General features: G+C 47.4%; 3 protein-coding genes and 1 long non-coding RNA gene across 39 annotated transcripts in view; 2 read left to right on the top strand and 2 right to left on the bottom strand.

Moving 5' to 3' along the window:
• Nucleotides 1-1092: 1092 nt before the first annotated feature.
• On the bottom strand, nucleotides 1093-5826 carry TYW3 (tRNA-yW synthesizing protein 3 homolog). Of its 3 annotated transcripts, none has more exons than XM_064429258.1 (6): nucleotides 5668-5826; nucleotides 3823-3903; nucleotides 2926-3099; nucleotides 2136-2207; nucleotides 1735-1868; nucleotides 1093-1547 (listed from the first exon to the last, which is right to left on the bottom strand). In XM_064429258.1, the coding sequence occupies exons 1-6, from the start codon at nucleotides 5809-5811 to the stop codon at nucleotides 1343-1345; spliced, it is 810 nt and encodes a 269-aa protein (XP_064285328.1). In that variant the 5' UTR covers nucleotides 5812-5826; the 3' UTR covers nucleotides 1093-1342. The 3 variants fall into 3 exon arrangements, with proteins under 3 accessions (XP_064285328.1, XP_064285326.1, XP_064285329.1); XM_064429256.1 differs by lacking the exon at nucleotides 5668-5826 and adding an exon at nucleotides 5277-5461; XM_064429259.1 differs by lacking the exon at nucleotides 5668-5826 and adding an exon at nucleotides 5277-5461 and having other exon boundaries at nucleotides 3001-3099.
• CRYZ (crystallin zeta) lies at nucleotides 5442-14688 on the top strand. 3 transcript variants are annotated; one of them, XM_064429254.1, is made up of 9 exons: nucleotides 5442-5568; nucleotides 7244-7368; nucleotides 7707-7859; nucleotides 9082-9245; nucleotides 9867-9918; nucleotides 11079-11228; nucleotides 11624-11725; nucleotides 11875-11970; nucleotides 12223-14688. In XM_064429254.1, exons 2-9 carry the CDS (start codon nucleotides 7258-7260, stop codon nucleotides 12382-12384), a joined length of 990 nt encoding a protein of 329 aa, XP_064285324.1. In that variant the 5' UTR covers nucleotides 5442-5568; nucleotides 7244-7257; the 3' UTR covers nucleotides 12385-14688. The 3 variants fall into 3 exon arrangements, with proteins under 3 accessions (XP_064285324.1, XP_064285323.1, XP_064285325.1); XM_064429253.1 differs by having other exon boundaries at nucleotides 7241-7368; XM_064429255.1 differs by lacking the exon at nucleotides 5442-5568 and having other exon boundaries at nucleotides 7329-7465.
• LOC135305501 (uncharacterized) lies at nucleotides 12776-16209 on the bottom strand. 4 transcript variants are annotated; one of them, XR_010366635.1, is made up of 3 exons: nucleotides 14993-15973; nucleotides 14655-14727; nucleotides 12776-14495 (listed from the first exon to the last, which is right to left on the bottom strand). It is a non-coding gene; the product is annotated as an uncharacterized LOC135305501 (long non-coding RNA). The 4 variants fall into 4 exon arrangements; XR_010366637.1 differs by lacking the exon at nucleotides 14655-14727 and having other exon boundaries at nucleotides 14993-15132; nucleotides 15569-15972; XR_010366634.1 differs by lacking the exon at nucleotides 14655-14727 and having other exon boundaries at nucleotides 14993-16209.
• ERICH3 (glutamate rich 3) overlaps nucleotides 15379-25016 on the top strand; it is a 21989-nt gene continuing 12351 nt past the window's right edge. For 2 of the 29 annotated variants that reach the window (XM_064429223.1, XM_064429221.1), the window contains exons 1-8: nucleotides 15857-15979; nucleotides 18893-18986; nucleotides 19591-19716; nucleotides 20129-20200; nucleotides 21961-22080; nucleotides 22705-22788; nucleotides 23239-23388; nucleotides 24718-24939. In XM_064429223.1, the coding sequence (XP_064285293.1) occupies nucleotides 15960-15979; nucleotides 18893-18986; nucleotides 19591-19716; nucleotides 20129-20200; nucleotides 21961-22080; nucleotides 22705-22788; nucleotides 23239-23388; nucleotides 24718-24939 (888 nt within the window). In that variant the 5' untranslated portion in view covers nucleotides 15857-15959. Of the gene's footprint in view, nucleotides 15522-15856; nucleotides 15980-16223; nucleotides 16483-16611; nucleotides 16753-18892; nucleotides 18987-19198; nucleotides 19357-19590; nucleotides 19752-20128; nucleotides 20201-21960; nucleotides 22081-22704; nucleotides 22789-23238; nucleotides 23389-24717; nucleotides 24940-25016 lie in introns of those variants that run through there. The other 27 variants (XM_064429237.1, XM_064429241.1, XM_064429245.1 and 24 more) reach the window with 27 other exon arrangements.

Here is a 25016-nt window from a genome sequence, read left to right as displayed (position 1 = left end):
ATTTGTCTTGTTGTAGGGTCTTGTTTAGTTTTAGTACAAGATCCCCAACAGTCTTCAGTCATTGGCGACGATAGAAATAAATGCAGTTAGGGTACCATTTTTGTGTCAAGATGCCAAAAAGTCTTCCTGAATTTTTTATCATTTTTCAGAGGAATGTGGGATCAGTTTCTGACAAACTGTATTTCTCAGAATGTAAATCATGTAGTGCTGTTACATGGGGTGAGGGTTTGGAGTGTTACAGGGTCTGTGGGCACTGCCTGTGCTTGGTGCTGGTGTCGTCAGTCCCAACAGACCAGTGCCAGACATTTTAAGAAATGCCACATGCAGAGGAGGGTTCAGACCATTCTGAACAAACTCCCTGAAATCCACAAGCAACAACTACCTCCTCAGTGTGCAAGGTGTCCCCCCCAGGTGGTGAAGAGGGATCTGCAGAAATAGTGGGACTCCCAGCAGTGGGAATGGCAATAGGGGTTCCCAGGGCTTTGCTAAAGCAGCAGGCTGGGGAGGACCCTCTGCATGGAGGCAGATGTTGCTGCTTGTTGATGGAAGCCCTGGGGTTTGAGTTCAGCCCAGACAGGCAGTTGACCCTCAGAGTGGAGAGGAAGGTCTGTGGAAAAAGGTGACTGCAAAGGTCTGACATAAGCCCGCATCCCAACAAGGCTGCAGTAACACCTGTGGCAGAAGCCACATCCCCACACCTGAGGAGCTGCTGTGCTTTGCCCAACCGTGGGCTGCTCCCACCATCTGCCTGCTGTCCCACGGGCTGTGGGACTCCAATTTTGTTCACATAGCTCCTGGCCAGCAGCTCAGCACTGTTAGAAACTATGCCCCTGGGTTGAGTCATACTTTAACCAGCCTGCCCAAACGCACATGAGGTCTCAGACCGGTGCACACAGCGCTGCTTTGGAATGTTTCTGTGGAATTTCCACCACACGTACCGGCTGTCTCACAAGTGGATGGTCTTCAGCCTTCACTGCCTGTCTTCCCCTTCCTGAAGGAGAAACCTGCAGAGCTGCCTGGCTCTGCAAAACCCAGCAAGTTGGAAGTGAAGTGCTGCTGCAGAGAACACAGTGAAAATCTGCAGCAAACCAGTTGTTTCTGGGATAACTGATGGAGCACCACTTTGTTAATTCAACAGTACACTTTAAAAACTCACAAAACATTATACGGCTTTGTTCTCCGTGTCCTGTAGCTACACCTGCTCACTATTCTGTTAATTACCTTTTTTTCTGGTCAATGTCCATGACAGTATTACTACTTGGACCACAGGAGTATATAAATATCTTAAAAAGAGCATTACAATAACTTTTCCAGTTCACCATTTGCTTTCAAATGTCTTCGTCTACATCATGATTTCAGCAAACAGGCCAAGGCTGCTTTCAGTATCATCCTGGGGCTCCAGCTCTCTGCTGGGATCAGCCTGTTCCTGAGCAGTCTGTCTTTTTCTTCTGTGCACATACACAGAGTGGCTCTTCTCTGGCCCCTTGGGAAACAAGGTGTCTGGAGGGGCAGCAGCTTCCAGAGCCAGCTCCAAGCCTTTGTGGAATCTAGACAGAAACAAGTCTGTAGTTATTGTTTTTATAGATTTTCTCAGGATCTGCAAATTACTCTGAGAAACTAATGCTTTTAGAATGTAATCAAAACATGCAAGGGGAGAAAAGTGGTTACTAACATTTTACTAAATACTGAAGAAAAATTAGATGTCATGAACAGAACTGGTGTATTCTTACAAACCTGTCAATCCTCCTTATGTTCTCTTCCATTTTCTGATTGGCTACATGTACCAGAAATTCAATATATTCTTCAGAGACCATCAATCTCCCTTTGTGGCTCAATGGAACTTCTAAGCAGTGAGTGCTCCGCACAGCCTGAAAACACACACATTATTTACCTGGAATAAAATTTTTTAGTTTATGAAGGTTATTTAAATAATGTAGGGAGTTCATTATAGTAAAAAACCTGCTTAACCATATGATTATTTAGGTTGCTGTCATGTAAAGCAGCAAGCTATTTCTTTGCTATAGCATGCCCTGTGACAGCTCTTAAGCATCAGTCAGGTCTTGGCTGGTACAAAAATAAAGGTTAACGTAACAATATGGTACTGTAAGGGATGTAATGAAGTCAAGAGTCCTTACCATTGTAATTTTTCCTCCTCTGCCAACTGTAATACCAGAGTTCCTGAATCCAGAGTCAATAGCCACCGAATGCTGCAGAAAAAAATAAATGCCTAAACAGGTCTTGTACACCTTCACAGCAAAAAATATTTATGGACGCGTTGCAATGCTACACACAATCTCAAATTTGCAAAATATGTATTCAAATAATCTATCCAGAGTTATTAAAAAATAGTTACATTAAAATATTAAGATCAAACCCACAAATGGTGGGTATTTTTCAGAGGCCCATGGTGGATCCCGATTGAATCCATCAGTGCACAAGGCATGTAACGTCTCTCTAGGCACTGAACTATTTTATCCCAATGAGCAGGAACTTCACAGGCAGTTGTGCCACCCTTTGACAACGACAAGAGCAGCTGCACTCTACGTGAGCCCCTCAGCTCTTCTGCACAACCGCCAAAACAAGCCCAGCATGGCACACATTGCTCTCCGCAGTCATACTACAAAAGCAGAAGGCAAAGGCATCATCCAATGCACTGAAAATGGAGCCAATGGCCTGGCTGGTAGCAAAGCACCATCTAAAATCCAGCCCTTTCAGGCAGGGAGAGCAGCCCAGGCCCCTGAGGTAGTGCTTCATGCAGCAGTCTGCTTCGGCTCGAAGGCTGAATTGCAGGCGAGTCTTTTTTCTTTCTAAGTATGGTAAAACTCTCACCAAGTTTAAAGCTGTGTTTTGTCTTCAGCTTACTTTACTACCCTGATCATTAAACACACAGCGCACCTGGGACTGTTTCTAAGTGCAACTGCTTACCCAGGAGCCAATACTTTTATTTTTGCAGCAAGAATGTAACAGAACAATGCCACATTGTACTTGACATGGCTTTACCAGCAGCTGTGCATCCTGCAGCTCCCGACACAGCACGTGAAGAACAAATGGTTCAAACTTGAACACAACATCACCAGTGGCTTTCTTGAGTGCTGTCATCTGGAAAATACACCAAAATATTTATATAAAAATCAGAGCACTTTCTCTCTTAAGAGTTAACAACACCCCACTGCGTCGTCCATGGCCTGAAATTTTAGCAAGTTTTGCTTTGCTGGAACAAATACTAATGAAAACAAATATTCTGGAGGACACTTCTGTGCACGTGTGAGAATGTATATGTATGGTAAAGTGAACTATGAATTGAATGAGAAAATGCTGATCTTGCAACTGCCTCTTTTGTGGGACAAAGCAATATATGCAACGAGTAGATTATTTTGAAAGCATACTAAAAGTGAAAAACCCCGCACTATAGATGTTTTTAATTTCGGAGTATTTAATGATACTAAATTAACAATGCAGTATAAGAGATTCCCTGTTACACCACTTGCAGCTGTCTGTCTGCTAGCACAGCAAGCTGAGGTCAAGAGATTTTTTAATTCAAGTGTTTTAAATATGACTCCAGACAGCAAGGAATTATATAAATTTTTGGAATATTAGCTGCCTTTGTAACTATGCAGAGAATTTAATATTGAATTTAAAAGCATTCTCTCTAAATGGGTCTGAAGAATTTATTAAGCAACACATCTAAGGAAAAGTCAATTCTGAGAGCAGAGTATCAACCTCAGTAGCAGGAATAAAAGCCCTCTGACATGATGTGTTTTCCATGACACCGGGAGCATTTCTACGAATAAATATAAAGGCTGTGTCTCACTGTGCTCATACCAGATCGCTTTTGACACATGGGTCATGTGTTACCAGGAGCCACGTGCAGTTCTTCTTCTGGATACCCGTGCCGTCTGTGTCCTAGTGATGGACAGAAACCATTAATACGGCTTGGCAGCTTGGTGAGGTTTAATCTCGTGCTGCTACAAAAACGGTCCTTGGAAATAAAGAAGCATCCCTTGAAGCAAGAGCCCATTCACACCGCGACCAGACCCAGTGCCACGATCACCCTGCCTGTCCCGTCCCCCACGCACAGCCACGGTCACCCTGCCTGTCCCGTCCCCCACGCACCGTCACGATCACCCTGCCTGTCCCTCACCCACAGCCACGATCACCCTGCCTGTCCCTCACCCACAGCCACGATCACCCTGCCTGTCCCTCACCCACAGCCACGATCACCCTGCCTGTCCCGTCCCCCACGCACCGTCACGGTCACCCTGCCTGTCCCTCACGCACCGTCACGGTCACCCTGCCTGTCCCGTCCCCCACGCACCGTCACGGTCACCCTGCCTGTCGCGTCCCTCACCCACAGTCACGGTCACCCCGCCTGTCCCGTCCCCCACGCACCGTCACGGTCACCCTGCCTGTCCCTCACGCACAGTCACGGTCACCCCGCCTGTCCCTCACGCACAGTCACGGTCACCCTGCCTGTCCCTCACCCACAGTCACGGTCACCCCGCCTGTCCCGTCCCTCACCCACAGTCACGGTCACCCTGCCTGTCCCTCATGCACAGTCACGGTCACCCTGCCTGTCCCTCACGCACCGTCACGGTCACCCTGCCTGTCCCGTCCCCCACGCACCGTCACGGTCACCCTGCCTGTCCCTCACGCACCGTCACGGTCACCCTGCCTGTCCCTCACGCACAGTCACGGTCACCCTGCCTGTCCCTCACCCACAGTCACGGTCACCCCGCCTGTCCCGTCCCCCACGCACCGTCACGGTCACCCTGCCTGTCCCTCACCCACAGTCACGGTCACCCCGCCTGTCCCGTCCCCCACGCACCGTCACGGTCACCCTGCCTGTCCCTCACCCACAGTCACGGTCACCCCGCCTGTCCCGTCCCCCACGCACCGTCACGGTCACCCTGCCTGTCCCTCACGCACCGTCACGGTCACCCTGCCTGTCCCTCACGCACAGTCACGGTCACCCTGCCTGTCCCTCACGCACCGTCACGGTCACCCTGCCTGTCCCGTCCCTCACGCACCGTCACGGTCACCCTGCCTGTCCCGTCCCTCACGCACCGTCACGGTCACCCTGCCTGTCCCGTCCCCCACGCACCGTCACGGTCACCCTGCCTGTCCCGTCCCTCACCCACAGTCACGGTCACCCTGCCTGTCCCTCATGCACAGTCACGGTCACCCTGCCTGTCCCTCACGCACCGTCACGGTCACCCTGCCTGTCCCGTCCCTCACCCACAGTCACGGTCACCCCGCCTGTCCCGTCCCCCACGCACCGTCACGGTCACCCTGCCGTCGCACGAGCTCGCGGTGCAGAAGCGCTCGCGCGCGTTCAGGAGCCGCACGAGCTCCGCGGCCCGCGCGTCCAGCGCGCGCTTGCGGCTGGGGTCGGGCTGCGCGAGCCGCTGCGCCTTGCGCCGCGCGAACGCCGCCATCGCGGGGGGACGGCGTCCCGCGGCGGACAAACCTCGCGCCGCGCGGCCGAACCGCGCAGCGGGGCGGGGCGGGACCGGCAGTGGTACGGCCCCGCCCTCGTCCGCGCTCCGCCGCGGCAGCGGCGCTCCGCAGGTAGGCCGTGGGTTGGGGGCTCCCCGGCGCTCGTCCAGCGGGACGGGACGGGACGGGCCGGGCCGGGCCGGGAAGGCAGCGGCTCTGCGCCACCCGTACCAGGCTCCACAGCCACGGCGGCACGGCCGGGCGACACGGGAGCGACTCCAAGGGGCGGGGCCTGACCGCAAGGAGCGCTTCCGGGGCACGGCCTGGCCGCGGGGCGGTGGAAGGGGCGGGGCCTGGTGGCGGGGGAGTGTTCATGGGCGGGGCCTAACGGCACAGGCGTGTTTGTGGGCGGGGCTTGGCGGTACAGGTGTGCTTGTGGGCGGGGCCTGGCGGTGCAGGTGTGTTTGTGGCGGGGCCTGACTGTACAGGTGTGTTTGTGGGCGGGGCTTGGCGGTACAGGTGTGCTTGTGGCGGGGCCTGACTGTACAGGTGTGTTTGTGGCGGGGCCTGGCGGTGCAGGTGTGTTTGTGGGCGGGGCCTGACTGTACAGGTGTGTTTGTGGGCGGGGCTTGGCGGTACAGGTGTGTTTGTGGGCGGGGCCTGGCGGTACAGGTGTGCTTGTGGCGGGGCCTGACTGTACAGGTGTGTTTGTGGGCGGGGCCTGGCGGTGCAGGTGTGTTTGTGGCGGGGCCTGGCGGTACAGGTGTGCTTGTGGGCGGGATCTGGCGGTACAGGTGTGTTTGTGGCGGGGCCTGGCGGTGCAGGTGTGCTTGTGGGCGGGATCTGGCGGTACAGGTGTGTTTGTGGCGGGGCCTGGCGGTGCAGGTGTGTTTGTGGGCGGGGCCTGACTGTACAGGTGTGTTTGTGGGCGGGGCTTGGCGGTACAGGTGTGTTTGTGGGCGGGATCTGGCGGTACAGGTGTGCTTGTGGCGGGGCCTGGCGGTGCAGGTGTGCTTGTGGGCGGGATCTGGCGGTACAGGTGTGCTTGTGGCGGGGCCTGGCGGTACAGGTGTGCTTGTGGGCGGGATCTGGCGGTACAGGTGTGCTTGTGGCGGGGCCTGGCGGTACAGGTGTGCTTGTGGCGGGGCCTGACTGTACAGGTGTGTTTGTGGGCGGGGCCTGACTGTACAGGTGTGTTTGTGAGCGGGGCCTGGCGGTACAGGTGTGCTTGTGGCGGGGCCTGGCGGTACAGGTGTGCTTGTGGCGGGGCCTGACTGTACAGGTGTGTTTGTGGCGGGGCCTGGCGGTACAGGTGTGCTTGTGGGCGGGGCCTGGCGGTACAGGTGTGCTTGTGGCGGGGCCTGACTGTACAGGTGTGCTTGTGGCGGGGCCTGGCGGTGCAGGTGTGTTTGTGGCGGGGCCTGACTGTACAGGTGTGCTTGTGGCGGGGCCTGGCGGTACAGGTGTGCTTGTGGCGGGGCCTGACTGTACAGGTGTGCTTGTGGCGGGGCCTGGCGCTGAGCGCGTGTCCCGGGCCCATCCGGCCCGGTCCTGCTCCCCTCGGCCAGGGACAGCCCCCCTGGCCCGGGCTGCGCCCCCCGCGCCCCCCATGCTCCCCGCGCCCTGCATCCCCAGCTGCCAGCGGGAGGCCCTGCCCTGCCCGGGCCCTGCCCTCGCTCTGCCCGGTCCCGTATCGCAGGATCGATCCGCGCTTGGGCCCCGCGCGGTGTGCCGTGCCCAGGCCGTGCCCGCGGGCCGTCCCCGCCGCCCCAACAGCCGGCAGGGCTCTCGTTGTTTCTTTCAGCAGATCCTCTGGCCGCCATGGCAGCCACCAGGAGGGTGATGAGAGCCGTCCGAGTGTTTGAATTTGGTGGCCCTGAAGTGCTTAAACTGCAGTCAGATGTGTTAGTTCCTGTTCCAAAAGAAAACCAGGTATATGTGAGCTCTGTGAAGGAAAATAGCGATAATGAATGTTAACAAGTGCCTGCAGGACAGAATGAGAGATACAACCCAGAACCTGGCACCTGGAGTACGTGAGTTTTGGTCAGTGTGTACGTACTGCTTGAGATATCCTGCTTAACAAATGCGGGCACTTTACTCTGCGGTGGGCTATGTATTCCACGTCAAGATTTCCCTGAAATTAGCTTCACTTTGACACTGGGCTGTTACAGAGGCTGTTTGAGAATTCAGTAAAAATGCTACAACACCGTGCTGTGAATGGAAGAACTAAATCTTTTTAGTTATTGCTTAAGAATTGTCTTTTCTTTTAGGTATTAATTAAAGTCCATGCCTGTGGGGTAAATCCTGTTGAGACATATATTCGTTCTGGGACTTATGCCAGGAAACCTGCTTTACCCTACACTCCTGGCTCGGATGTGGCTGGGGTGATTGAAAGTGTTGGGGAACACGTGACTGCATTCAAGGTACTTACACAATGGGCATAATTCACTATTGTTTAATGGGTCCTCTTTGGCTGATTGCTGTGCTGCTGTACCTGGTTTCATTGCATATAATCATGTAATCTCTTCAAGGGGGGAAGCCCCTTCATGGCCTGGTAAGAGCACACGGTGGGATCCCACTGGCAAACCAGCCTGCTGGTGGGACTGTGAGGAATGCTGTGCCCTCCTGAAGTTCAGGGGTCTCAGAAGAGGCACTGCAGTCTGTCTGCTTAAAGCAGTGATATCTGGTGTGCAAAAGTTGGGGTTTGGAACTATTTTTATGGCATTTCACAAAAGGCTGAGATTGGATGCTTCTTGCTGGGGGTAGTAATTTCAGGCAGAACTGAAAATTTTTCTGTCAAGTATTTGAAAAATGGGAATGGCTTACTTATAAAGCTCCATAAATTCTATTATTTGTTGCTGAAATTGTTCAAATACTGTATTACTCCTATCTACTAATTCTACTTAGATTTCTCAGTGGAAAAGTCTTGGGACAGGAGAAGGCAAATATCAATTTGCTAAAAGATATCTATGACATCAATTTAGTTTTTTAGTTGGTTCTCCCATTTAAGTCATTAGACATTTGGTCCCAAACAAAAATAAAAATTGTAGGTAAATTTGGCCTGGAATTTCCTGATTTGGAATTTATGTAACAATTTTGGGAGATCTGAGAAATAGATGATTCTTCTCTCTTGATAACCCTTTATTCATATTTTCTTATCAACAGTTTGCTGTATCTGCTATGTGTGACTTTGCTTCCTCTGACAATTGTGATGCTCTTGGCTTGAATGAGAGAGAGAGATGTCTTAGGGTATATTAAGAGGATACATATTCCCACATTTAAATAATTTAGAAATGTTTCTTTTGTGTTTGTAAAAGCTTTTGAGGTTTTGCATTTGTAATCTGTGGATGGAATTTCTGACTTCAGTCAAAGTTCATTAAGGTTCATATTAATGAGTCAGGTTTGTGTGTTACACTGCAGGGTGGGGTTATAATTATGATACTTAGATTTAAGTATAAGAAATTACACAGTTCGTGTTGCATTGATAGTATGTATCAGAATTTGTAAAAATTTCTTTGACAAATGTAACTGGTTATTGTTCATATTTTGGCAATAGCCTAAACCTCTGTAAATTTCATCTTAATATTTATTAAGGAAAAATAAGGGAAATGATTGATTTCTGTGTGTTCCCTCCCTCCATTCTAGAAAGGTGACAGAGTTTTCACCCTTGAAACACTTTCTGGAGGATATGCAGAGTATGCAGTTGCTGCAGCCAACCGAGTCTTTCCTTTGCCGGACAAGCTGGACTTCAGGCAGGGGGCAGTGATCGGAGTGCCCTACTTCACTGCCTACCGGGCCCTTTTCCAGAAGTAAGGCACCCAATCCCTGTTTGTGCGCTTTAACCTTTGGTATTTACAATACCGAAGTTCGTATTTTCACTGTCCTTTAAAAGGGGGAGGCTGGTGAGAGGGAAATGTTTAAAAACGTTGCACTGATGCAATTGTCAGATAATTGTGATCTAGAAGCTTGTGACTGTGTTTTCCTGTTAAGTCTTTTTTTCTTGATAGAACCTGCCTGGAAAGGCTTCATGGAATAAAATATGTGACTCCCTTTCAGTACTCACTGGTATTTTGGCTGGGGAAGAAAATTGCAATAGTTCTAATTTCCTCAGCAAGGAGACAGGTGCTGTGGAGCAGAGTCACTGCTTTCCTGTGGCAGGCCAAAGTTCTGGACTGAGGCTCAGTACCAGGCTGTCGCTGGCTGCTGGCTGCATGTTGCTTCAAGTCATCAGTCACAGGATTTATTTTGCCTCCTTGTTCTCCCAAAAAGGCTTAAAATATCTGTTTAGCCATAAATTGGAATATAATTGGAACATAAACTGGAAGCAATGCTGTGTGAACGATGAGATGTGGTGTCAGTATCTGCAGCCCCATGCTCAGGCAGTCTGTGCTGCAATCACAGTGCCAACATTTCTTGTGTTCTTCACTCAGAGGCTGTGCCAAAGCAGGGGAAAGCGTGCTGGTTCATGGTGCTAGTGGGGGGGTAAGTATTCAAGGAGGCAAGTGGTACAGAACACTGCTCTCTGTCCTTGAATCTGCTTCTTCCTGGGATGTGAGTTATGGTCATATTTGTATCAATAGATTAGCAGATTAGGTTCTTATTCCAGATACTCTATGATACACTTTCTTAGAAAAACCCTGTTATTCCCACTAAGTGTGAGACTGCACGAGTGCTGGTGTGAGTTCCCCAGTCTGAGGGTCACACACTGAGCAGGTGTTTGCTGCAGGTGTAGTTGCTCTGGAAGTTTTATTGCTGATAGCAGAAAGCTCTAGTTTTCCAATATGTATAAATTGTTCTCAGTCCTCTGAGAATAGGTCACTGGTGCAGGGTGACTGTGCATTTCTGTTTACATTCTCATGTTTTTACCCATGAGCCAACAGCTGGCTGCACAAGGAAAGGTACTGGAATATATAAACCTGTGATTGAATGCTACACAAAATTGCACTTCTAGTTTTCTTTGGGTTTACATGGCAAACTTATTTCATATCTCCATGACTCAACATTTTAGTTTGTCTCCCACACTCTGCATTTGCTCACTTTATGGTGATGCACCAAACAGCTGCTGTGAACAGGCTAAGTTTCCTTAATTATTTGTTAGACAAAAAAAAGATGAATTAATGTCTTATTCTGAGATACTAGAATGGCATTTAGCATCATAAGTATTTTTTTTTAATTTTCATAAACTAAATGTAGTGCTTCTATTCTTACTGGAGTGCAAGGCTGGTAGGAGACACTGAGAATTCACTTTCTAAAGAAGTAATGCTAATATAATTTGTGCCTGCAGGTTTTCTTTGCAATGTGTAGTGCTGGTCTTAATAGCAGGTGATTCTGTGAAGAGAAGAATTTCCTGGATTTGTATCAAAAATATAGGGCCCAGGTTTGACAGATACTCAGCATTCTACATTGATGTGTGTCAAATACTGATAGCTATTAAAAACCCTCAAGAATTTACCATGCATTGGTAAATGTCTTTTCTTTTTTAAAGAGTATTTGGCTGTCTTTAAAATCCAAATTATTGGCCAAAAAAACACTTTACCAGACTAACTTTTTAATTGGGGAAGTTCCAAGTTGCCGGTAGAATATTTAAAATTCTAAGAAAGAGGTAAAATAATTTTATCTTTTGGTTTTTTTTCTCCCCTCAGGTGGGACTAGCAGCATGTCAGATTGCCAGAGCTTGTGGTTTGAAGGTTTTGGGTACAGCAGGAACTGAGGAGGGCATGAATGTGGTCTTGAGAAACGGTGCTCACCAAGCCTTTAATCACAGAGACCCAAATTACACTGAGAGAATTAAGGTAGGCCTGTGTCTGGACTCAAGAGTGCAGGTTGTGTTGTTCTTAACAAAATGAGGACAGTTGTTTGTGAAGACTTTGAATTAGATTTATTTAGGATCAATAGTGCACTGCCTTTTTCATTTCTACACAAGGAAAAACTTTCTCAGGCTGGAAGAGCTGAGCTTTCCTCACAAGCAGTGGCATTTAGAACTTCTTACATTCAGCAAATTCTAGTGTGGGATCACATCAAAAGTTAACACAGCAAAATGTGCTACAATTCAGCTCATTAGCTATCAGCTGCAGTACAAAGAGTGTATTGAAAATTTAAACAATGAGCTGTAAAGTGGATACTTTCTGTAGTGTTTAAAAGAAATGGTGGTACCAAGCACTAAAATAATATCCTGTGTCCTGTACAGGCATGCACAGGGCCAGGAGGAGTCGATATCATCATAGAAATGCTCTCTAATGTCAACCTGGATGCTGACTTGCAGCTGCTGTCCTACGCAGGGAGGGTGATGGTGAGTGTTTGTGTCCTGGGCCAGGAGGGTGACAGGGGTGTTTGTGTCCCTGAGCAGGGAGGTGATGCTGGGTGCTTGTGTCACTGATTTTGTGCATTCAGCATCACACTGAACAGCTCTGACTCGATGCTTTGGACTCCTTTGGGCAGGTTGTGGGCTGCAGAGGACGCATTGAGATAAACCCAAGAGACACAATGAACAAGGAGTCCAGCATAATTGGAGTGAGTCTGTTTCTTGCAACTGAGGTGAGAAGCATTTCTAAGTATGTTTTATTTGCTTGTTCCAGCACCCCTTTATTTACTGTTAAAATTATTTGAAGGAATGAAAGAATAATTTCACTGTAACAAACTTAGTTCATTCCTTTATGTTTTGATTCAATCTCAGAGCATCACAAAATATTTTCTGGTTGTGGAATTTGTTTTAATTCTTGCATAAATTGCTAGTACTATTTTGAACTGTAAAGCCCTTGTCATAAACACTATGTTTGTCACATGCAGGAGGAAAGGCGTGAATGTGCCACAGCAGTCCTTGATGGCATAGAAGCTGGCTGGCTGAAACCTGTTGTGGGCTTGGAATATCCCCTGGAGAAAGTAGCCAAGGCTCATGAAGACATTATTTGTAGCAGTGGTGCCCGAGGGAAGATGGTGCTCCTTCTATAAAGGAGCATCTTTCCCCATTTATTTTGTAGCTGTTCTAGCTGCACCTTTGCTTACATGGTTCACTGAATGTATGTTATAAACATACCTTTGATCATGTTTGACAGTAGCAGAAAATGCCCACTTAGATGAATTAGTTAACATTTTCCTTTTGTAATGAGCAGAGTTGCATTTACTGTAATTTTGGTAGCTTTTATGATTGATGTGGAAATAATAAATTTTCCCTGCTGGCGCGCTTTGTGCTGCAGTGAATGGTAGGGTTTGGTATCATGGTCCATGTGAAGGCAGAGTGAGGCCACTGCAGGTAACACAGAATGAAGATGCTTTTTACAGATACACAAAAATAAATAACTCACTATGTTAATTAGAACTGTAAATTCTTTTAGCCACAAAATTTGTACTCAAATTTTGTCACATAATTTACTTGAAATAAAAACTTTTGCTGACAAAATAGTTTACTTTCCAGCTCAAAAGATGGGCAGAATCTTTCAAAACATGAACTGTTTGGAGCCAAGGCAGTTCTACTTGTCTGTGCCTCTGAGGTGACAGAGGTCTGAGGTGACAGTATCCTGGCTCATCCACAGGGACTGTCACTCTGGAGCTGCATGCTGGGATTTGCCTCTTTGGAAATGATGATCATGACCGAAGCAGCTGATTCCTGGATGGTGAAGGGCTGATTGTGAAGATTTCAGTTCTTCCTATGAGCTTTATTAAAGTCTCCTGGATCCCTGGCTGCATGGCTTGGTGCCACAGAGAGTTCCTGTGAAATTCCTGAGCTCCATCCACTGAAGTGGGTAGGGCACAGCCTCAGCACCAGGGCTTGTGTGCAGATGTCTATGTGGGGTCACTTTGTCATGACACCAGGGCCATTTCATTGTTCTCATTGTCTTGTTCTCATACACCTTAAATCCATTGCACAACAGATGGTGTTGCCAGGAAAGATGGTGGAATGCTTCTAGAGTAATGATTTCAATTTAGTGTTTCAGTGAGTGGTTTCAGAAAGCTGCTTGGGGAGAGAAGGACAAGGCCAGCTCAGCAGTGGGAAAGTCTGCCGAGGTGCAGTGGGGTCCTCCCTCCCTCCAGGCTCCCCCAGGACAAGGAAGCTGGTTTCCTTGTTTGTAGCACTTGCCACAGGAGTCGGGAGCAGTGTTTTTTATGTGATTTAAGTGGTTCACCTGGTGTAAGTGGTGTGTGTAGCTAGTGTCTCAGCTGATTATCAGGTGAAAGGTGCTGACTGTTCCTGTTGTCTCAAGCAGAATGCAGCTTGAGCAGTGGTGTCATGTTGGGAATCTGCTACTCCTCTTGACAACTGTTAGAGAAAGTAAAACACCTCTTGATATCAAGGTATTAAACAGAGGTTAAAAGTAATGACAGATATGATTGTGGAGATGATGTGCATATAAACTATATACCTTTCCTCTATATTGTGTTCACATATTAAATTATTTTTAATTCAGTCGTAATTTAGTAGGGGTCTATGACATGAATGAGAGGCTGATGGTTTGCAGTGGCTCCTTTCTTGCTGAGTGCTGCCACTGCATCGTGGATGGTGTTTAGAGGAGAAATTCAGAGCAAGTCTCTGGTTGTTGTCCCAAGGGCCGTGGTTGTAGTGGAGTTTGTCACCAGAAGGTGTCAGAGCAGTTCTGTGATACCACATTATCGCTGCTCTCTGCCAGGTGGCGTGGCAGAATGGCACAGCAGGACTGGGACCGACTTGTTGGGAATATCATATAACGTTTATTCTTCTGTCAGATTCCAATGTATTGTATAAATGGAAGGAATTTTTTTTAATTTGGGAAGAAGCAATGTGAAAAGAGCTAATGACAAAGGCTCAGGTATGTCTGATTTGTGCAAGCCACTAGCCTAGAGAATGTCATCCTGGAGAGTCGCTCTCTTTTTGGGACATGCTACCCCTTGGCAGTGCAGAAGAGGATGAGGAAGAGAGTGGTGGCCACAGATCTTTGAATTTGGTGGAATAATTCTCTCAGTTTGTTGAGAATCTTCTGATTTGACTGGATGGGGTTTTGGAGGCAGTGGTTCCCAGGCGCAGCCTGCTTGGTGCTGCCAAGGGTGGTTGGAAGGGTTGAAGGCTCAATTTGTGCTGACTTTGGCATCTGCAGGAGAGGTTTGGGGTTCAAAGTGAGGAGTTGTGTACAACACAAGGCTCTGGAAACTGCTGTTCTATGTGTTTCTAAAACATAAAAGAGTGGAATTGTTCTGAAAAGCAGCTGCTCTTGGTTAATCTTATTGTGCCCCAAATAAATGCTGCTTACATTTCTAGTCATTAAAAGTGTAATTGCCTCTCTATTGTAATTGTCCTGTGTCTGTTCCTGACTTCTTCCTGTGCTGCAGGATAATACAATAAGTTAGTTTGAGACTTTAATTACAGAGTTGGGAAGATAAATATCAAGAGAATATTGATGTCAATAATTGCTCCCTTTACAGAAGGCAGATCAATATTGAGTTTGGGTGGCTCATGCCACAGAAAATTTGAGGATGGTGAAGCTTTAACTTTTTGGAACAGATGCATCAGGAGGAATGGCTGTCCCTGCTGTTCCTCACTGCAGGGATCTCTGCTCACATCAGTTACTCTGGCCCCTGGAAGCATTACCTTGTGCGTTTGTACTTCAAATGGGACTCTCAACAACTGCAGGAAGAAGGGAAAAACGAGCATGGAAGGGTGGTTGTGTCTCCTTTATTTCAGTAAATCGGGTGTCTGTTGCCAATGCACACTTCGGTGCTTCCTGTCATCTGGATTGAGAGATGGAAACCAGGATTAATATTGGAAGTGCATCTTGTCACCTCATCATATATTTTGATGTTCCTGGATCTGTGTTGTGTGAAAATGCCTTCTCCATACTTCTATTATAAACTTTTTTCCTTTCCTTTTTCTTCTTATATCTCCCCCCCCCTTCCTTTATTTTTTTCCTTTTTCCATCTTTCCTTTCTGTTTCTTCACTTTCCTTTGCCTCTCCTGCCAGTGTCCCCCAGCCCCACCCAGCTGCAGTCCTGTGGCCAGTTCCGGGCTCCTCAGCACCAGACAGACAAGAAGCTGCGGGAGGGGGTCCAGGAGAAGGTCACAGAGATGGTGAGGCGTATTGCCTCTGAAGCATCTCTGTAAGGCCGAGAGACTGACCAAGGTGGGCATGCTTGGTGTGGAAAAGAGACAGCTGAGAGGGGATCTCACCAATCCATGCAAATATTTCCGAGGGGTGTCACAGAATGGTGCCAGGCTCTGTTCAGTGGTGCCCAATGACACGATGAGGAGCAATGGCCATGAACTAAAGCACTACAGAAGTTCTACTGCAACGTGAGGAAGACCTTAACATTTTGGCACAGATGCATCAGGAGGAATGGCTGTCCCTTCCAACCCCAACAATTCTGGCGTTCTGTGATTCTGGGGCGGCGGGCGGAGCACCGCCCCCCTCCCGTTTCTCCCTCCCTCTTGTGTGTCTCTCCCTCCCTTTCTCCCGTCTCTCCCTTCCTCTCATCCGTCCCTCCATCCCTCCCTCCCTCCGTCTCCTGGCGACGCCGGGACGCGGCGGCAGCGCCGGTGCCGGTGCCGGGGCAGCGCTGCCATGAGCGCCCCGCAGCCCCGGTGAGTGGCCCGGGGCCGGGGCCGGGGCCGGTCCGTGTCGGGCTTTCAGCGCCGCGGGAATGGTGCCGGGCTCGGGGCCACCGGCGGCCGCTGGGGGAGAGAGGGGGGCTGGGGGTGCCCCGACCCGCCCGGAGAGCCCGGGGAACCTGCCCGGCACCCCGGGACTCCCGTTCGGTAAGGCCTTGCTCTGCGCAGGGGGATGGAGCCGTGGGGAAGGGGGCTGCTGGCTGCAGGTGAGTCCCTAGTTACCTGCCCTCGGAGCGGCAGGTTTTGTGTTCAGAGGATCCGGACTTCCCCGAGCTGATGTCACGGACAAACAGTGAGGAACAGAGAATCTCTGCAGGTCTCTATGACAGAATTTGGCACATCCTGGTATAGGGGGCTATGGTCTGAGTAAGCAAGCAGCGGCACAACCTGCTCCTGGGCCACAGAAAACATCAGCAGCAGACAGTCCTTTGGCTCCCAGTTCCGTGTGCGGTTGTGAGGCTTAAGACTTCCTCGGGGTGGGGGCATGGCAGATGGGTGCCAGGCAGAGCACAGGCACCATGGTCCCCTGTGACTCTGCCAATGAATAACTGAAGCTTTGGTGCTCTCTCACATAGTTTATTTGGTGATCACTGATTTAATTGCACTGTGAAATATTAACTGTGAAGGTTTGCTTTAGACACGTAGGATGTCTGCTGTGGCTTTGTCTTGATATCCTTCCAAATGAGTGAGAGTGGTCTTAAAATTTACTGTGGTACACAGCTCTGGCTCTGAGTATGGGGCTTTGGGTAAGCTGCCAACTGAGAACAAATATACTGTTAATAAATAATAGTGTCGATGATCGTAGCATCATAGAATTCGAAATAACCTCAAATATAAACTTACTGACCTAAGAGTGACATGTTGTCACTGGCTGCGGTGCCAGAGAAACAAACATGACACTCGTCTTGAGAAGAGCTTCAGACATACTCCAGGAATCTACAGATCAGTCAGTTTAGGTTCTGTGCCAGGAAAATGGTCTGCTATTCTAATAAAACCCCAGCATTTTTAGAGAGAAGAATGAACAGGATAAATGGGCAGAGATAAAGGAGTCCCAGGGATACCCAGGAAAGGGATGTGATTACTGTGACACACAGGCTGTATAGAGCTGTCTGAGGCTGGTGCTTTCCCTTTGCTGTGTTTTTTCCTAACAAGGATTTTGTCAGTTCTGCACTTCTGCCTGTTGCAGAGATTTTACAGGTGACGTTTGTGTGTGGTTCTTTAATACTGGAACCTTGAACAAGACAGCTCAGAAAAGAACTTCTCTTATGCTTTTGTTGATACCAGGAGCAGGCTAAACGGGACCAGTGGTTGCTTTCCTGGAGTGTTCCTGGCCATCCCCGAGGCACTGGTCCATGCCAGCATTTATGGCTGCAGGGGATTCCAGGGTTGTAACTCGTGGCTGCTCTGGCAGCACGCAGCCAGACCCTGTTGGGCCTGCTTGCATTCTTTCCAATGATTTAATGGGTGTTGGTTCAGGCCAAGACATTTCCTTATTTCCTCTAATACCCTTTTGAACTCTGAATTTAATTCAGTATTTTTGAGGGCCAGCCTGTTCATAATTTAAATGAGAAAATACATGTTCTGAGACTTTGGTGAAACAGAAAGTGCCACATCACTGTGTTCAGATGGGAGCTGCATTTTAACTAGTTATGTGGTCCAGGATATCTTAGGTGGAAGGAAGTAAATTAAAGGAGTTGGATTGAGTTTCTCCTCTGCCTCAACATGCCATTGCCAAGTGTTACCATAAATGAATACTTAGCAAAATTGGTATAATCTGGTTTCAAATGCAAACTCTGGATTAAAATGGTAACACAGAATCATAAAAGGGTAACCTACGTTGTTTGTTTAAAGTTTAATTTATTGTTGGCAGCTACCTTTGAGGTTATTGTGAAACCCCATGTAAAATTCCTGTAAATCTATGATCTCTTTACTTCAAAACATTTCTCCTTTCTTTCCTTGAATATGCTTTTGTGTGTGGCAGATCAGCCTAGCAATAGACAGCTGAAGGGGATGTAATAGAGGCACAGTGCATTTAAATCTACAGCCAAAGAAAACAAGAGAGTTGTCTCTTGTGTAACTTGAGCCCAGAGAGCCCAGAGGTCAGGCTGAACATATCGTGTGACATGTACCTGAGTGTGTAAACTGTACAAATGTGAAAGGATTTAGTCTTACCAGCTGCATCCTAGTGTCACTGACTTCTCTACTCCTCCTGTTTTCCAGGGGGTGAAGTAAGATATGGTTGTGCTAAGAATAGTTGAAAAATATAACTGCTAATTATGAATGCTTCAGTTTTTGTGTTGCACTTTCACATCTGAGGTTCAGTTTTTGGAAGCTTTGATCTTTGGTAACTGTGATGGTTGTAGTGGGGCCCTGGCGCAGGTTGCCCAGAGCAGCTGTGGCTGCCCCATCCCTGGAAGTGCTCAGGCCAGGCTGGATGGGGCTCAGAGCAGCCTGGGACAGTGGAAGGTGTCCCTGCCACCAGCAGGGCCCCTGGCAGAGTGGCTGGGGAGCTGTGTCTGTGCAGCTGGAGGGCAGCTCCAGGCACAGCACTGTCCTGCCCACGGTCAGGGCTCACCCCCAGGAGCTGCTGGTGCAGGAGGCTGTCAGGGCTGGCCTGGCACTCCTGTGCCATGGTGGTGGCAGTGCTGTTCCACACTCAGCTCTTGGCCTTAGGTGCAAGGCACGTGTTTCTGATAGGAATTTCCAGGAGGCTACAAGATACTGCTTTTACATAATCTGATGGGCATTTACCTGATCAAATCCAGGATGATTTACTAAGGCAGCATTTTGTGTAGCAAACAAAACTGGGTAGCTCTGTTTAAAGTAGACTGTAATAATTTGTCAGTCAAGGGGATTATAAACATCTCCTTTTTTTTTTTATTGCAGTATTCTTGAAACCTATAACAGTCTTACAGACAAACACCTGGTTGGATATTTCAGCAATGCCAGGATAAGACGACATCTTCAGAAATCAGGACTGGTGAGACTGAAAAGTTTCCCTCAATGCTGCATTCAATCAAAAATGTTTTTATGTGATTTTTTTTCCATATTTCCTTTTGCTCATTCGACTTTCCCTCTGCAAAGTGTTTCAGTTTGGAGATATACAGCATCATATTGGTTCACTAATGTTTTTTTTACAGTGAAATGTAAGCATCTTTGACTTGTTTAAATAGCTTCAGTGTTATTTTTCAGAAGTGTTTAATGGAAACCTGAAGGATTTGGTAAAGGTGAATATGCTGAACATTAAAAACACCGGTGCCCTCCTAAGTGTGACTCTTTTGCACAGGCAGATGCAGTAGGGCAGCAAGTGTTTAATCCTTTCCACCCCTTTGGACAGTGGCCTGTGGAGGGTAAGGCTGAGCCCTAGGCTATTAGAAATGTGGCTGCTGCTCCTTCCATTTGGCTGGTGCAGTTCATGGGGTCAAAGATAATACAGTGCTGGAAGGTGAGTTCCAGCACCATGGCAGGGCCAGAGGTGGAAACAAACCAGGAGGAGGAAGTGGTCCTCTGGGAAATTGTACTGTTTCAAAACATACTTTATTTCATCTCCTCCTTTTCAGTAACATTGTATTTGTGTATGGCAGATCTCAAGGAGTGGAAGAATAATACCCGAGAAGGAATACCGTCTCAATGCCCTAAGGAGGAGCCACCAGAGACACGTCCAGGAGTGCTTGGCTGATGCCATATATCAAAAGGTCCTTGACATGGAGGTGTGCCCCTACTGAGGATGTGTGAGCCTTCTCAGGTGTTTCCTTGCTGACAGCCAGGGGCTGCTAACCTGTACTGGGCTGTTTTCCATGTGTGCTCTCATGCTCCCCTGGAAGGCTCTTTCCTGCTGGGAAAAAGGACAAACTTTGTGCTTTGGGGTTCCCCACATGAAACCTCCATGGGCCTGTCATTGCCAAACCATGCTGTTGTGAGAGCAGGCACTGTCCTGGCTTACTTATTGCTTTTTGACAGCTCTCAAATATATTCAGTCCACAGTAGTTTTATTACAGGGCTCAATGAGGGTAGTCGCTAGGGAGAAGGCATGGGACAAGCAGGACAGAAGCAAGAGTTCTTGCACACAGTAACATCTCATGATGGCCAGTAATGGGATTTCTCTTCCTCTTATATTGATAGCATCATCATCAGCTGGGGCTGAAAAAGAGACTTGATTATTCTATGAGGAAAGAGATGATGCAGCCAGTCAAGGTAAGGCTTCAGCACTGCTGACGGGACCTGGCAGTTTTGCCTGTGTTGAATAATAACCATGAGCCTGACCAGTGATTCATTGAGACAAGTGCTCTGTCTCTGACATGGAAAAGTACAAGAAACAGGCAAGTAGAGGATGATCCTGCCCCAGTTACATCTCCTTCATCCAGAAGTTCAGGAGCTTCCATTTATGCATTTAATTCCTTCTGAATCTAGTTATTATTCTACTTCTGCACTGTTCTTTGTTGGGTGATTTAATAATGAATTGCATGAAATGGTACCTCCTTGCATTTCCGCATAGTAATAAATGTATCTGCTGTCTGATACGTCTGTTTGATGCTCCATTGTTCTCAGTATGACAAAAGTTATTAAATGTTCTCTTTTTCCAAGGCATCTGTGGTTTTACATATGTTCTTCACATTCCTTCTCAGTTTTCCAAGCTGAAGGTCCTCAGTCTGAATTTTTCTTACCTGGGCCATTCCAGACTTCTCATTACCATTGCTATTTTTTTACATTTTCTCCTTCTACTATTTCTGTTTTGAAATGGAGAGCCATAACAGAATGAATAATTCAAGATACATTCTCCTCCCAGTAATTCTAGACCTCTCTGCTTTTGACTGCTGATGAGCACTGAGCTCATGTGTTTGGTTGTTTGCCACTCCACAGGATTTGGGCAGAACTGGCGTGTGAGAAATCAAAGAGGTTTTAGGCATCTTCATTTAGGTGTCATTTAGGTTGGACTTGATTCTCTAGTCATAGTCATGGAAATGCCATAGAAATCAATGGTTCTTCTCCCCATCCAATCACCTGAATTCATATGGGAACAGTCATTCTCATTTTGGCAGAAACATGCTCAGAATTTTATTTCTGTATTAGGAACCTGAATGCTTTGAGAAGAGTGCCTTGAGAAGGTGGCTGCTTCATTGAGCAGCTGGTGAACAATGTCAGGTCTGTTAAACTGTAAATAATACATCTATAAGCAAGTCATGGGGTAAGGAGAGGAGGAGATTTTCCTGAAAGACACTGGTCACTGTGGAAATTGCAAAAGCATAATTTGCTGATGGAACTCCTGTGGTAAGGAGTCACCCCATGGAGGCAGTGATTCTGGCACCCTATCAAGGGATACTGGACTTGAATAATTTTGGAACTTAAACCAGGACTGCTTCCTTCAGAAAGACACCTGCAGACACCTGATCTGTGTGTGCTGTGCTGCCATGCTGGGATGCAGGAGCCTGGCTGGAGCCAGTGGTGTAATTTAATTCTCAGCTCATCTGTTCAGTGAATTCATCCGAGTTGCTTGTCTGAAAGGAAAGGAGAAAGGCAGATGGCTGAGCAAGGGAGGGTGAGAGACAGAGCTGTCTGTTTCCAGTAGGGCAGCTATCTCTGCATTGGGTTGGTGAGATGAAAAGGTGGAGAGAGGCTGCAGTCATAGCAGGGAAGTGGCAGGTGCACTCAAATTTAAAAAAGAAAGAGACCTTCAAACAAACCAAGAATTGTGAGATACACAGAAACAGACATGGATTGAATCTAGTGGGTCAGCAGCTGGAGAGAGCTGCAGGAAAATGAATCAGAGGTGGGGACAAGTCTTTCTGTTTGTCCCTCACATTTTCCCATGATTTCCTTTCTTTCCTTAACCATCTGTTCCATCGGGTCCAGGCCAGCTGATTGTCACAGCTGTCCAGTGAAAGACAGATGTAATGAGACAGACATCACTGCTTTTGGATTCAGTGCTTCAGAGATGCAAATTCCTTTTCTTTCAGATGGAGCAATCAATGGGAGAAGTTGTCCATATGTACTCCCCACACCCACCAGTCGCTCCCAGGAACCACCACGCGCTCTGTCCTTTGGTGTCTGGAGAACGAAGTGGTCGCTCACAAGGGGTGAGTGTCATCAGCCTCTCCATGGGCTGTCATGGAGGCACAGACAGCTGAAAGCGTGCCCATGGACCTTAGCACAAAGCATTCACTGCCTGGATCATTCTGGATTAGGGCCTCATCCTTCATCACTTGAGGCTGATTTCCTGTTTTCTGCGTTGTGTTAAAGAGGCATCTCCAGAAGTCAGTGTTGCAGGAATGGCACATCAGAACCTAGAAAAAAAACCCCAAAACCTTTGCTGTCTGATAAATCTGCTTCAGTCTTTCCCTTTTAGCTGCCTCATGACCTCAAGCAGGCCAGTGTCAGTGTGTTGAGCATTGTCAGTGGACACAGGGCTATAGAAAAGGTTATGCATGTTGTAAAGCCCTAGTGGGGGGTTGAAGGAATGAAATCAGACTGGAGCTCATTTCAGAAAGCTGTGTCTAGGAGGTCTGTCTTTTGCTCTTTGTTAACAGCAAATAAGGAATGTTAATATAATGAAAATATACTTGAAATATAATGGTGCTAAAGCCTGAAGTCAAAGGTCAAATATCTAGGTCAGTTTCAACTGGTTCTTTATATCAATAATGATAATTGATGCAGATTGAAGAGAAACTTTTGAGTCCTGAATGAACCTTCTCTTCATATAGAGGGCACCTAGATTTGGAGTTGATTATGATGGTGGACGTTGTTCTCTTTATCGCCGAACCAAGGAGCCTGCCTGCTGTAAGGTGGTGAGTTAACCTCAGTTAAACAGTGCTGTTAGGTGCTAACATTTCAACTTGGTATACAAGGAAAACATGAAATAAAACAGTCAGAAAAAGCTGAATATTGAACAAAAATAGGTATGTTTTTGTTGTGCATTCTCCCTGGGCCCATGTGCTGAAGTCCATAGCACACTGCTACAGTTTCTGCGAGTTCATTGTGTTTGCTGTGTGGTGATAGAGAGTAGCAAACCTTGTATTTATGGCCAAGAGTTGTTTTGAATGATCGATCAGTTAGAGGTGCCTAAAGGAGTCTGGCTTTTTGGAGGCAGACTAGAAAATGTCATGTCCTGTAGGTACCTGAAATCACTCACCACTTCCAGATATCTTCATCAATGCTATTATTTTTCTTTGCAGCGCTGCTCTGTGCTGGAAGCTATGCATGGAGATTTTGTCATTGTTTTCTTTCTCCTTTTGTAGAGTTCCTTGCGACCAAATACAGCTCCAGGAAATGTACAGCAGCCCCCTCGCCTCCAGCCCCTTCTTGGCTGGGCTGCAGCAGGGTCTGTATCAAAGGCTTCCAAACAGAAGTGCCATGCACTGGAACATTATCAGCAGTTTGCCTGTGGGGTGAGGCTGTACTTAATTCTGAAAATAAACTGTCCCACTTTAGGGACAGTTTTATAATATTGTTTACTGTGGTTCCCAGAACTGTATATGACAGGGAACATCCCTTTCAAATGGCATCAACTGTTATTTAAACAGTCCTTTTTCACTTTCCCTCAATTTTCAAGACACTGTCTTACTGGTCTAATGCCCAGTTCTTGATCACAGTGAGGAAAAATGTGATGACCTACCTTTTATAGTAAAAAATCTTTCTGCATACAAAATTTTCACTCTCTATGTAGATTTTCTCTTAGGTAGAGAGAGAGGCAGCACCTGGTTGACTCCAGGAGCTTTGGAATATTTTCAGCTGCAAGTCCTACAAGTTTTCATCATCATCTACAAAGGAATTGCAAAGTAGCAAAAATTTTCTTTTTTTGATCATTCCTTCTACTAAATCACACTAGTGGGCTCAGAGAATGAGAATCAAAATGGTCATGATATATTTGCAGTTACTTTCAAGTGATATTTGGACTTGTCTTCTGTTCTAGAAAAACAGAATGTGATTGTTTTTGTGATATGCATTCCATGGGGTGAGAGGGCTTTGGAGTGGGGCTGTGATCTGCTACCACTGGCTGGCAGACACTGTAAATAGCTCCCTTCTGATCTGTGTTTGCTGTGTATCGGGATGGCCATGATTCTTTCTCCAAGAATTTGCTGGTTGGTCCTGTTTATGTCTACTCAAATTATGGGTGATTTAATGGTTTCTTTAGTGCCCACAACTGACAAAACAGCTAAACAGATGTAAGATCTGAGAACATGATACAGAACTCAGAGCCATGGCATGCAGCATTTACAGAGCTTGTTCTCTAGAAATGTCTTACTCTTATGGCTGTGGTCCATTTCAATCTGCAAGAGGACTAAATCTCTGTTCAGATGGGGAAGCAGCATTTTGAAGCACATGTTGTATAACTGATGCCAAGTCATGTTTCTGTTGGACGACTGGCTGCTCTGGGGGTGTGCTTTCCAGCTGCAAGGGAGCAGCAGCTGCAGGGCTGTGCAGGGTTCTGTCTGAGATGAGATCTCAGTGGCACTGGAGCCAGGGTTTGTGTGCAGTGCTCTCTGTATCTCTGAGAGTGACATTTTCAAGCAATATGAATGTTGCCTTGCAAATTAAAAGAAAGGGGTTTAGCACAGAAATATTTTAATGAGCAAAATTTCAGGCCCCAAGGTAAGGAGCTGTTTCAGAAGGATGCCTGTTGCTCAGTGTGCCAAGAAGTCAGACCATGGCCAGTTCCATATGCTCGGGAGCTGGTTTTGCAAAAGCTGTGTCACTTCATTAAAATGTTTTTCCAGGGGGAGAGCAGTGAGTTAACGTTTAGGAACCCAATGGACTACATGGCTGGCATGTCACCCTACCAGCCCCCTGCCAGCAAGCGCCGTCGTCGTCGTGTGGTGCCAGTGCCACCGCCCCGCCCGCACGTAGGGGACAGGTGCATCCCTGGGATCAGACGTGGGCTGCCCGTAGAGAGATGGTTTCACTCCACCACTGGATTCAATGAGCAGTTTTTGATCAATGTAAGTAGTTGCTGTCCTCGTACAGGTGCATTACATTCCTCACTGGTGTGTTTGCTTAATGCTGAAAGATGTGCATA

The sequence above is a fragment of the Passer domesticus genome, chromosome 7 (assembly GCF_036417665.1).
Source record: "Passer domesticus isolate bPasDom1 chromosome 7, bPasDom1.hap1, whole genome shotgun sequence".
Classification (NCBI taxonomy): Eukaryota; Metazoa; Chordata; class Aves; order Passeriformes; family Passeridae; genus Passer; species Passer domesticus.
Note: the sequence above shows the minus strand (reverse complement) of the source record. Positions and strands in the feature narration are given on the sequence as shown.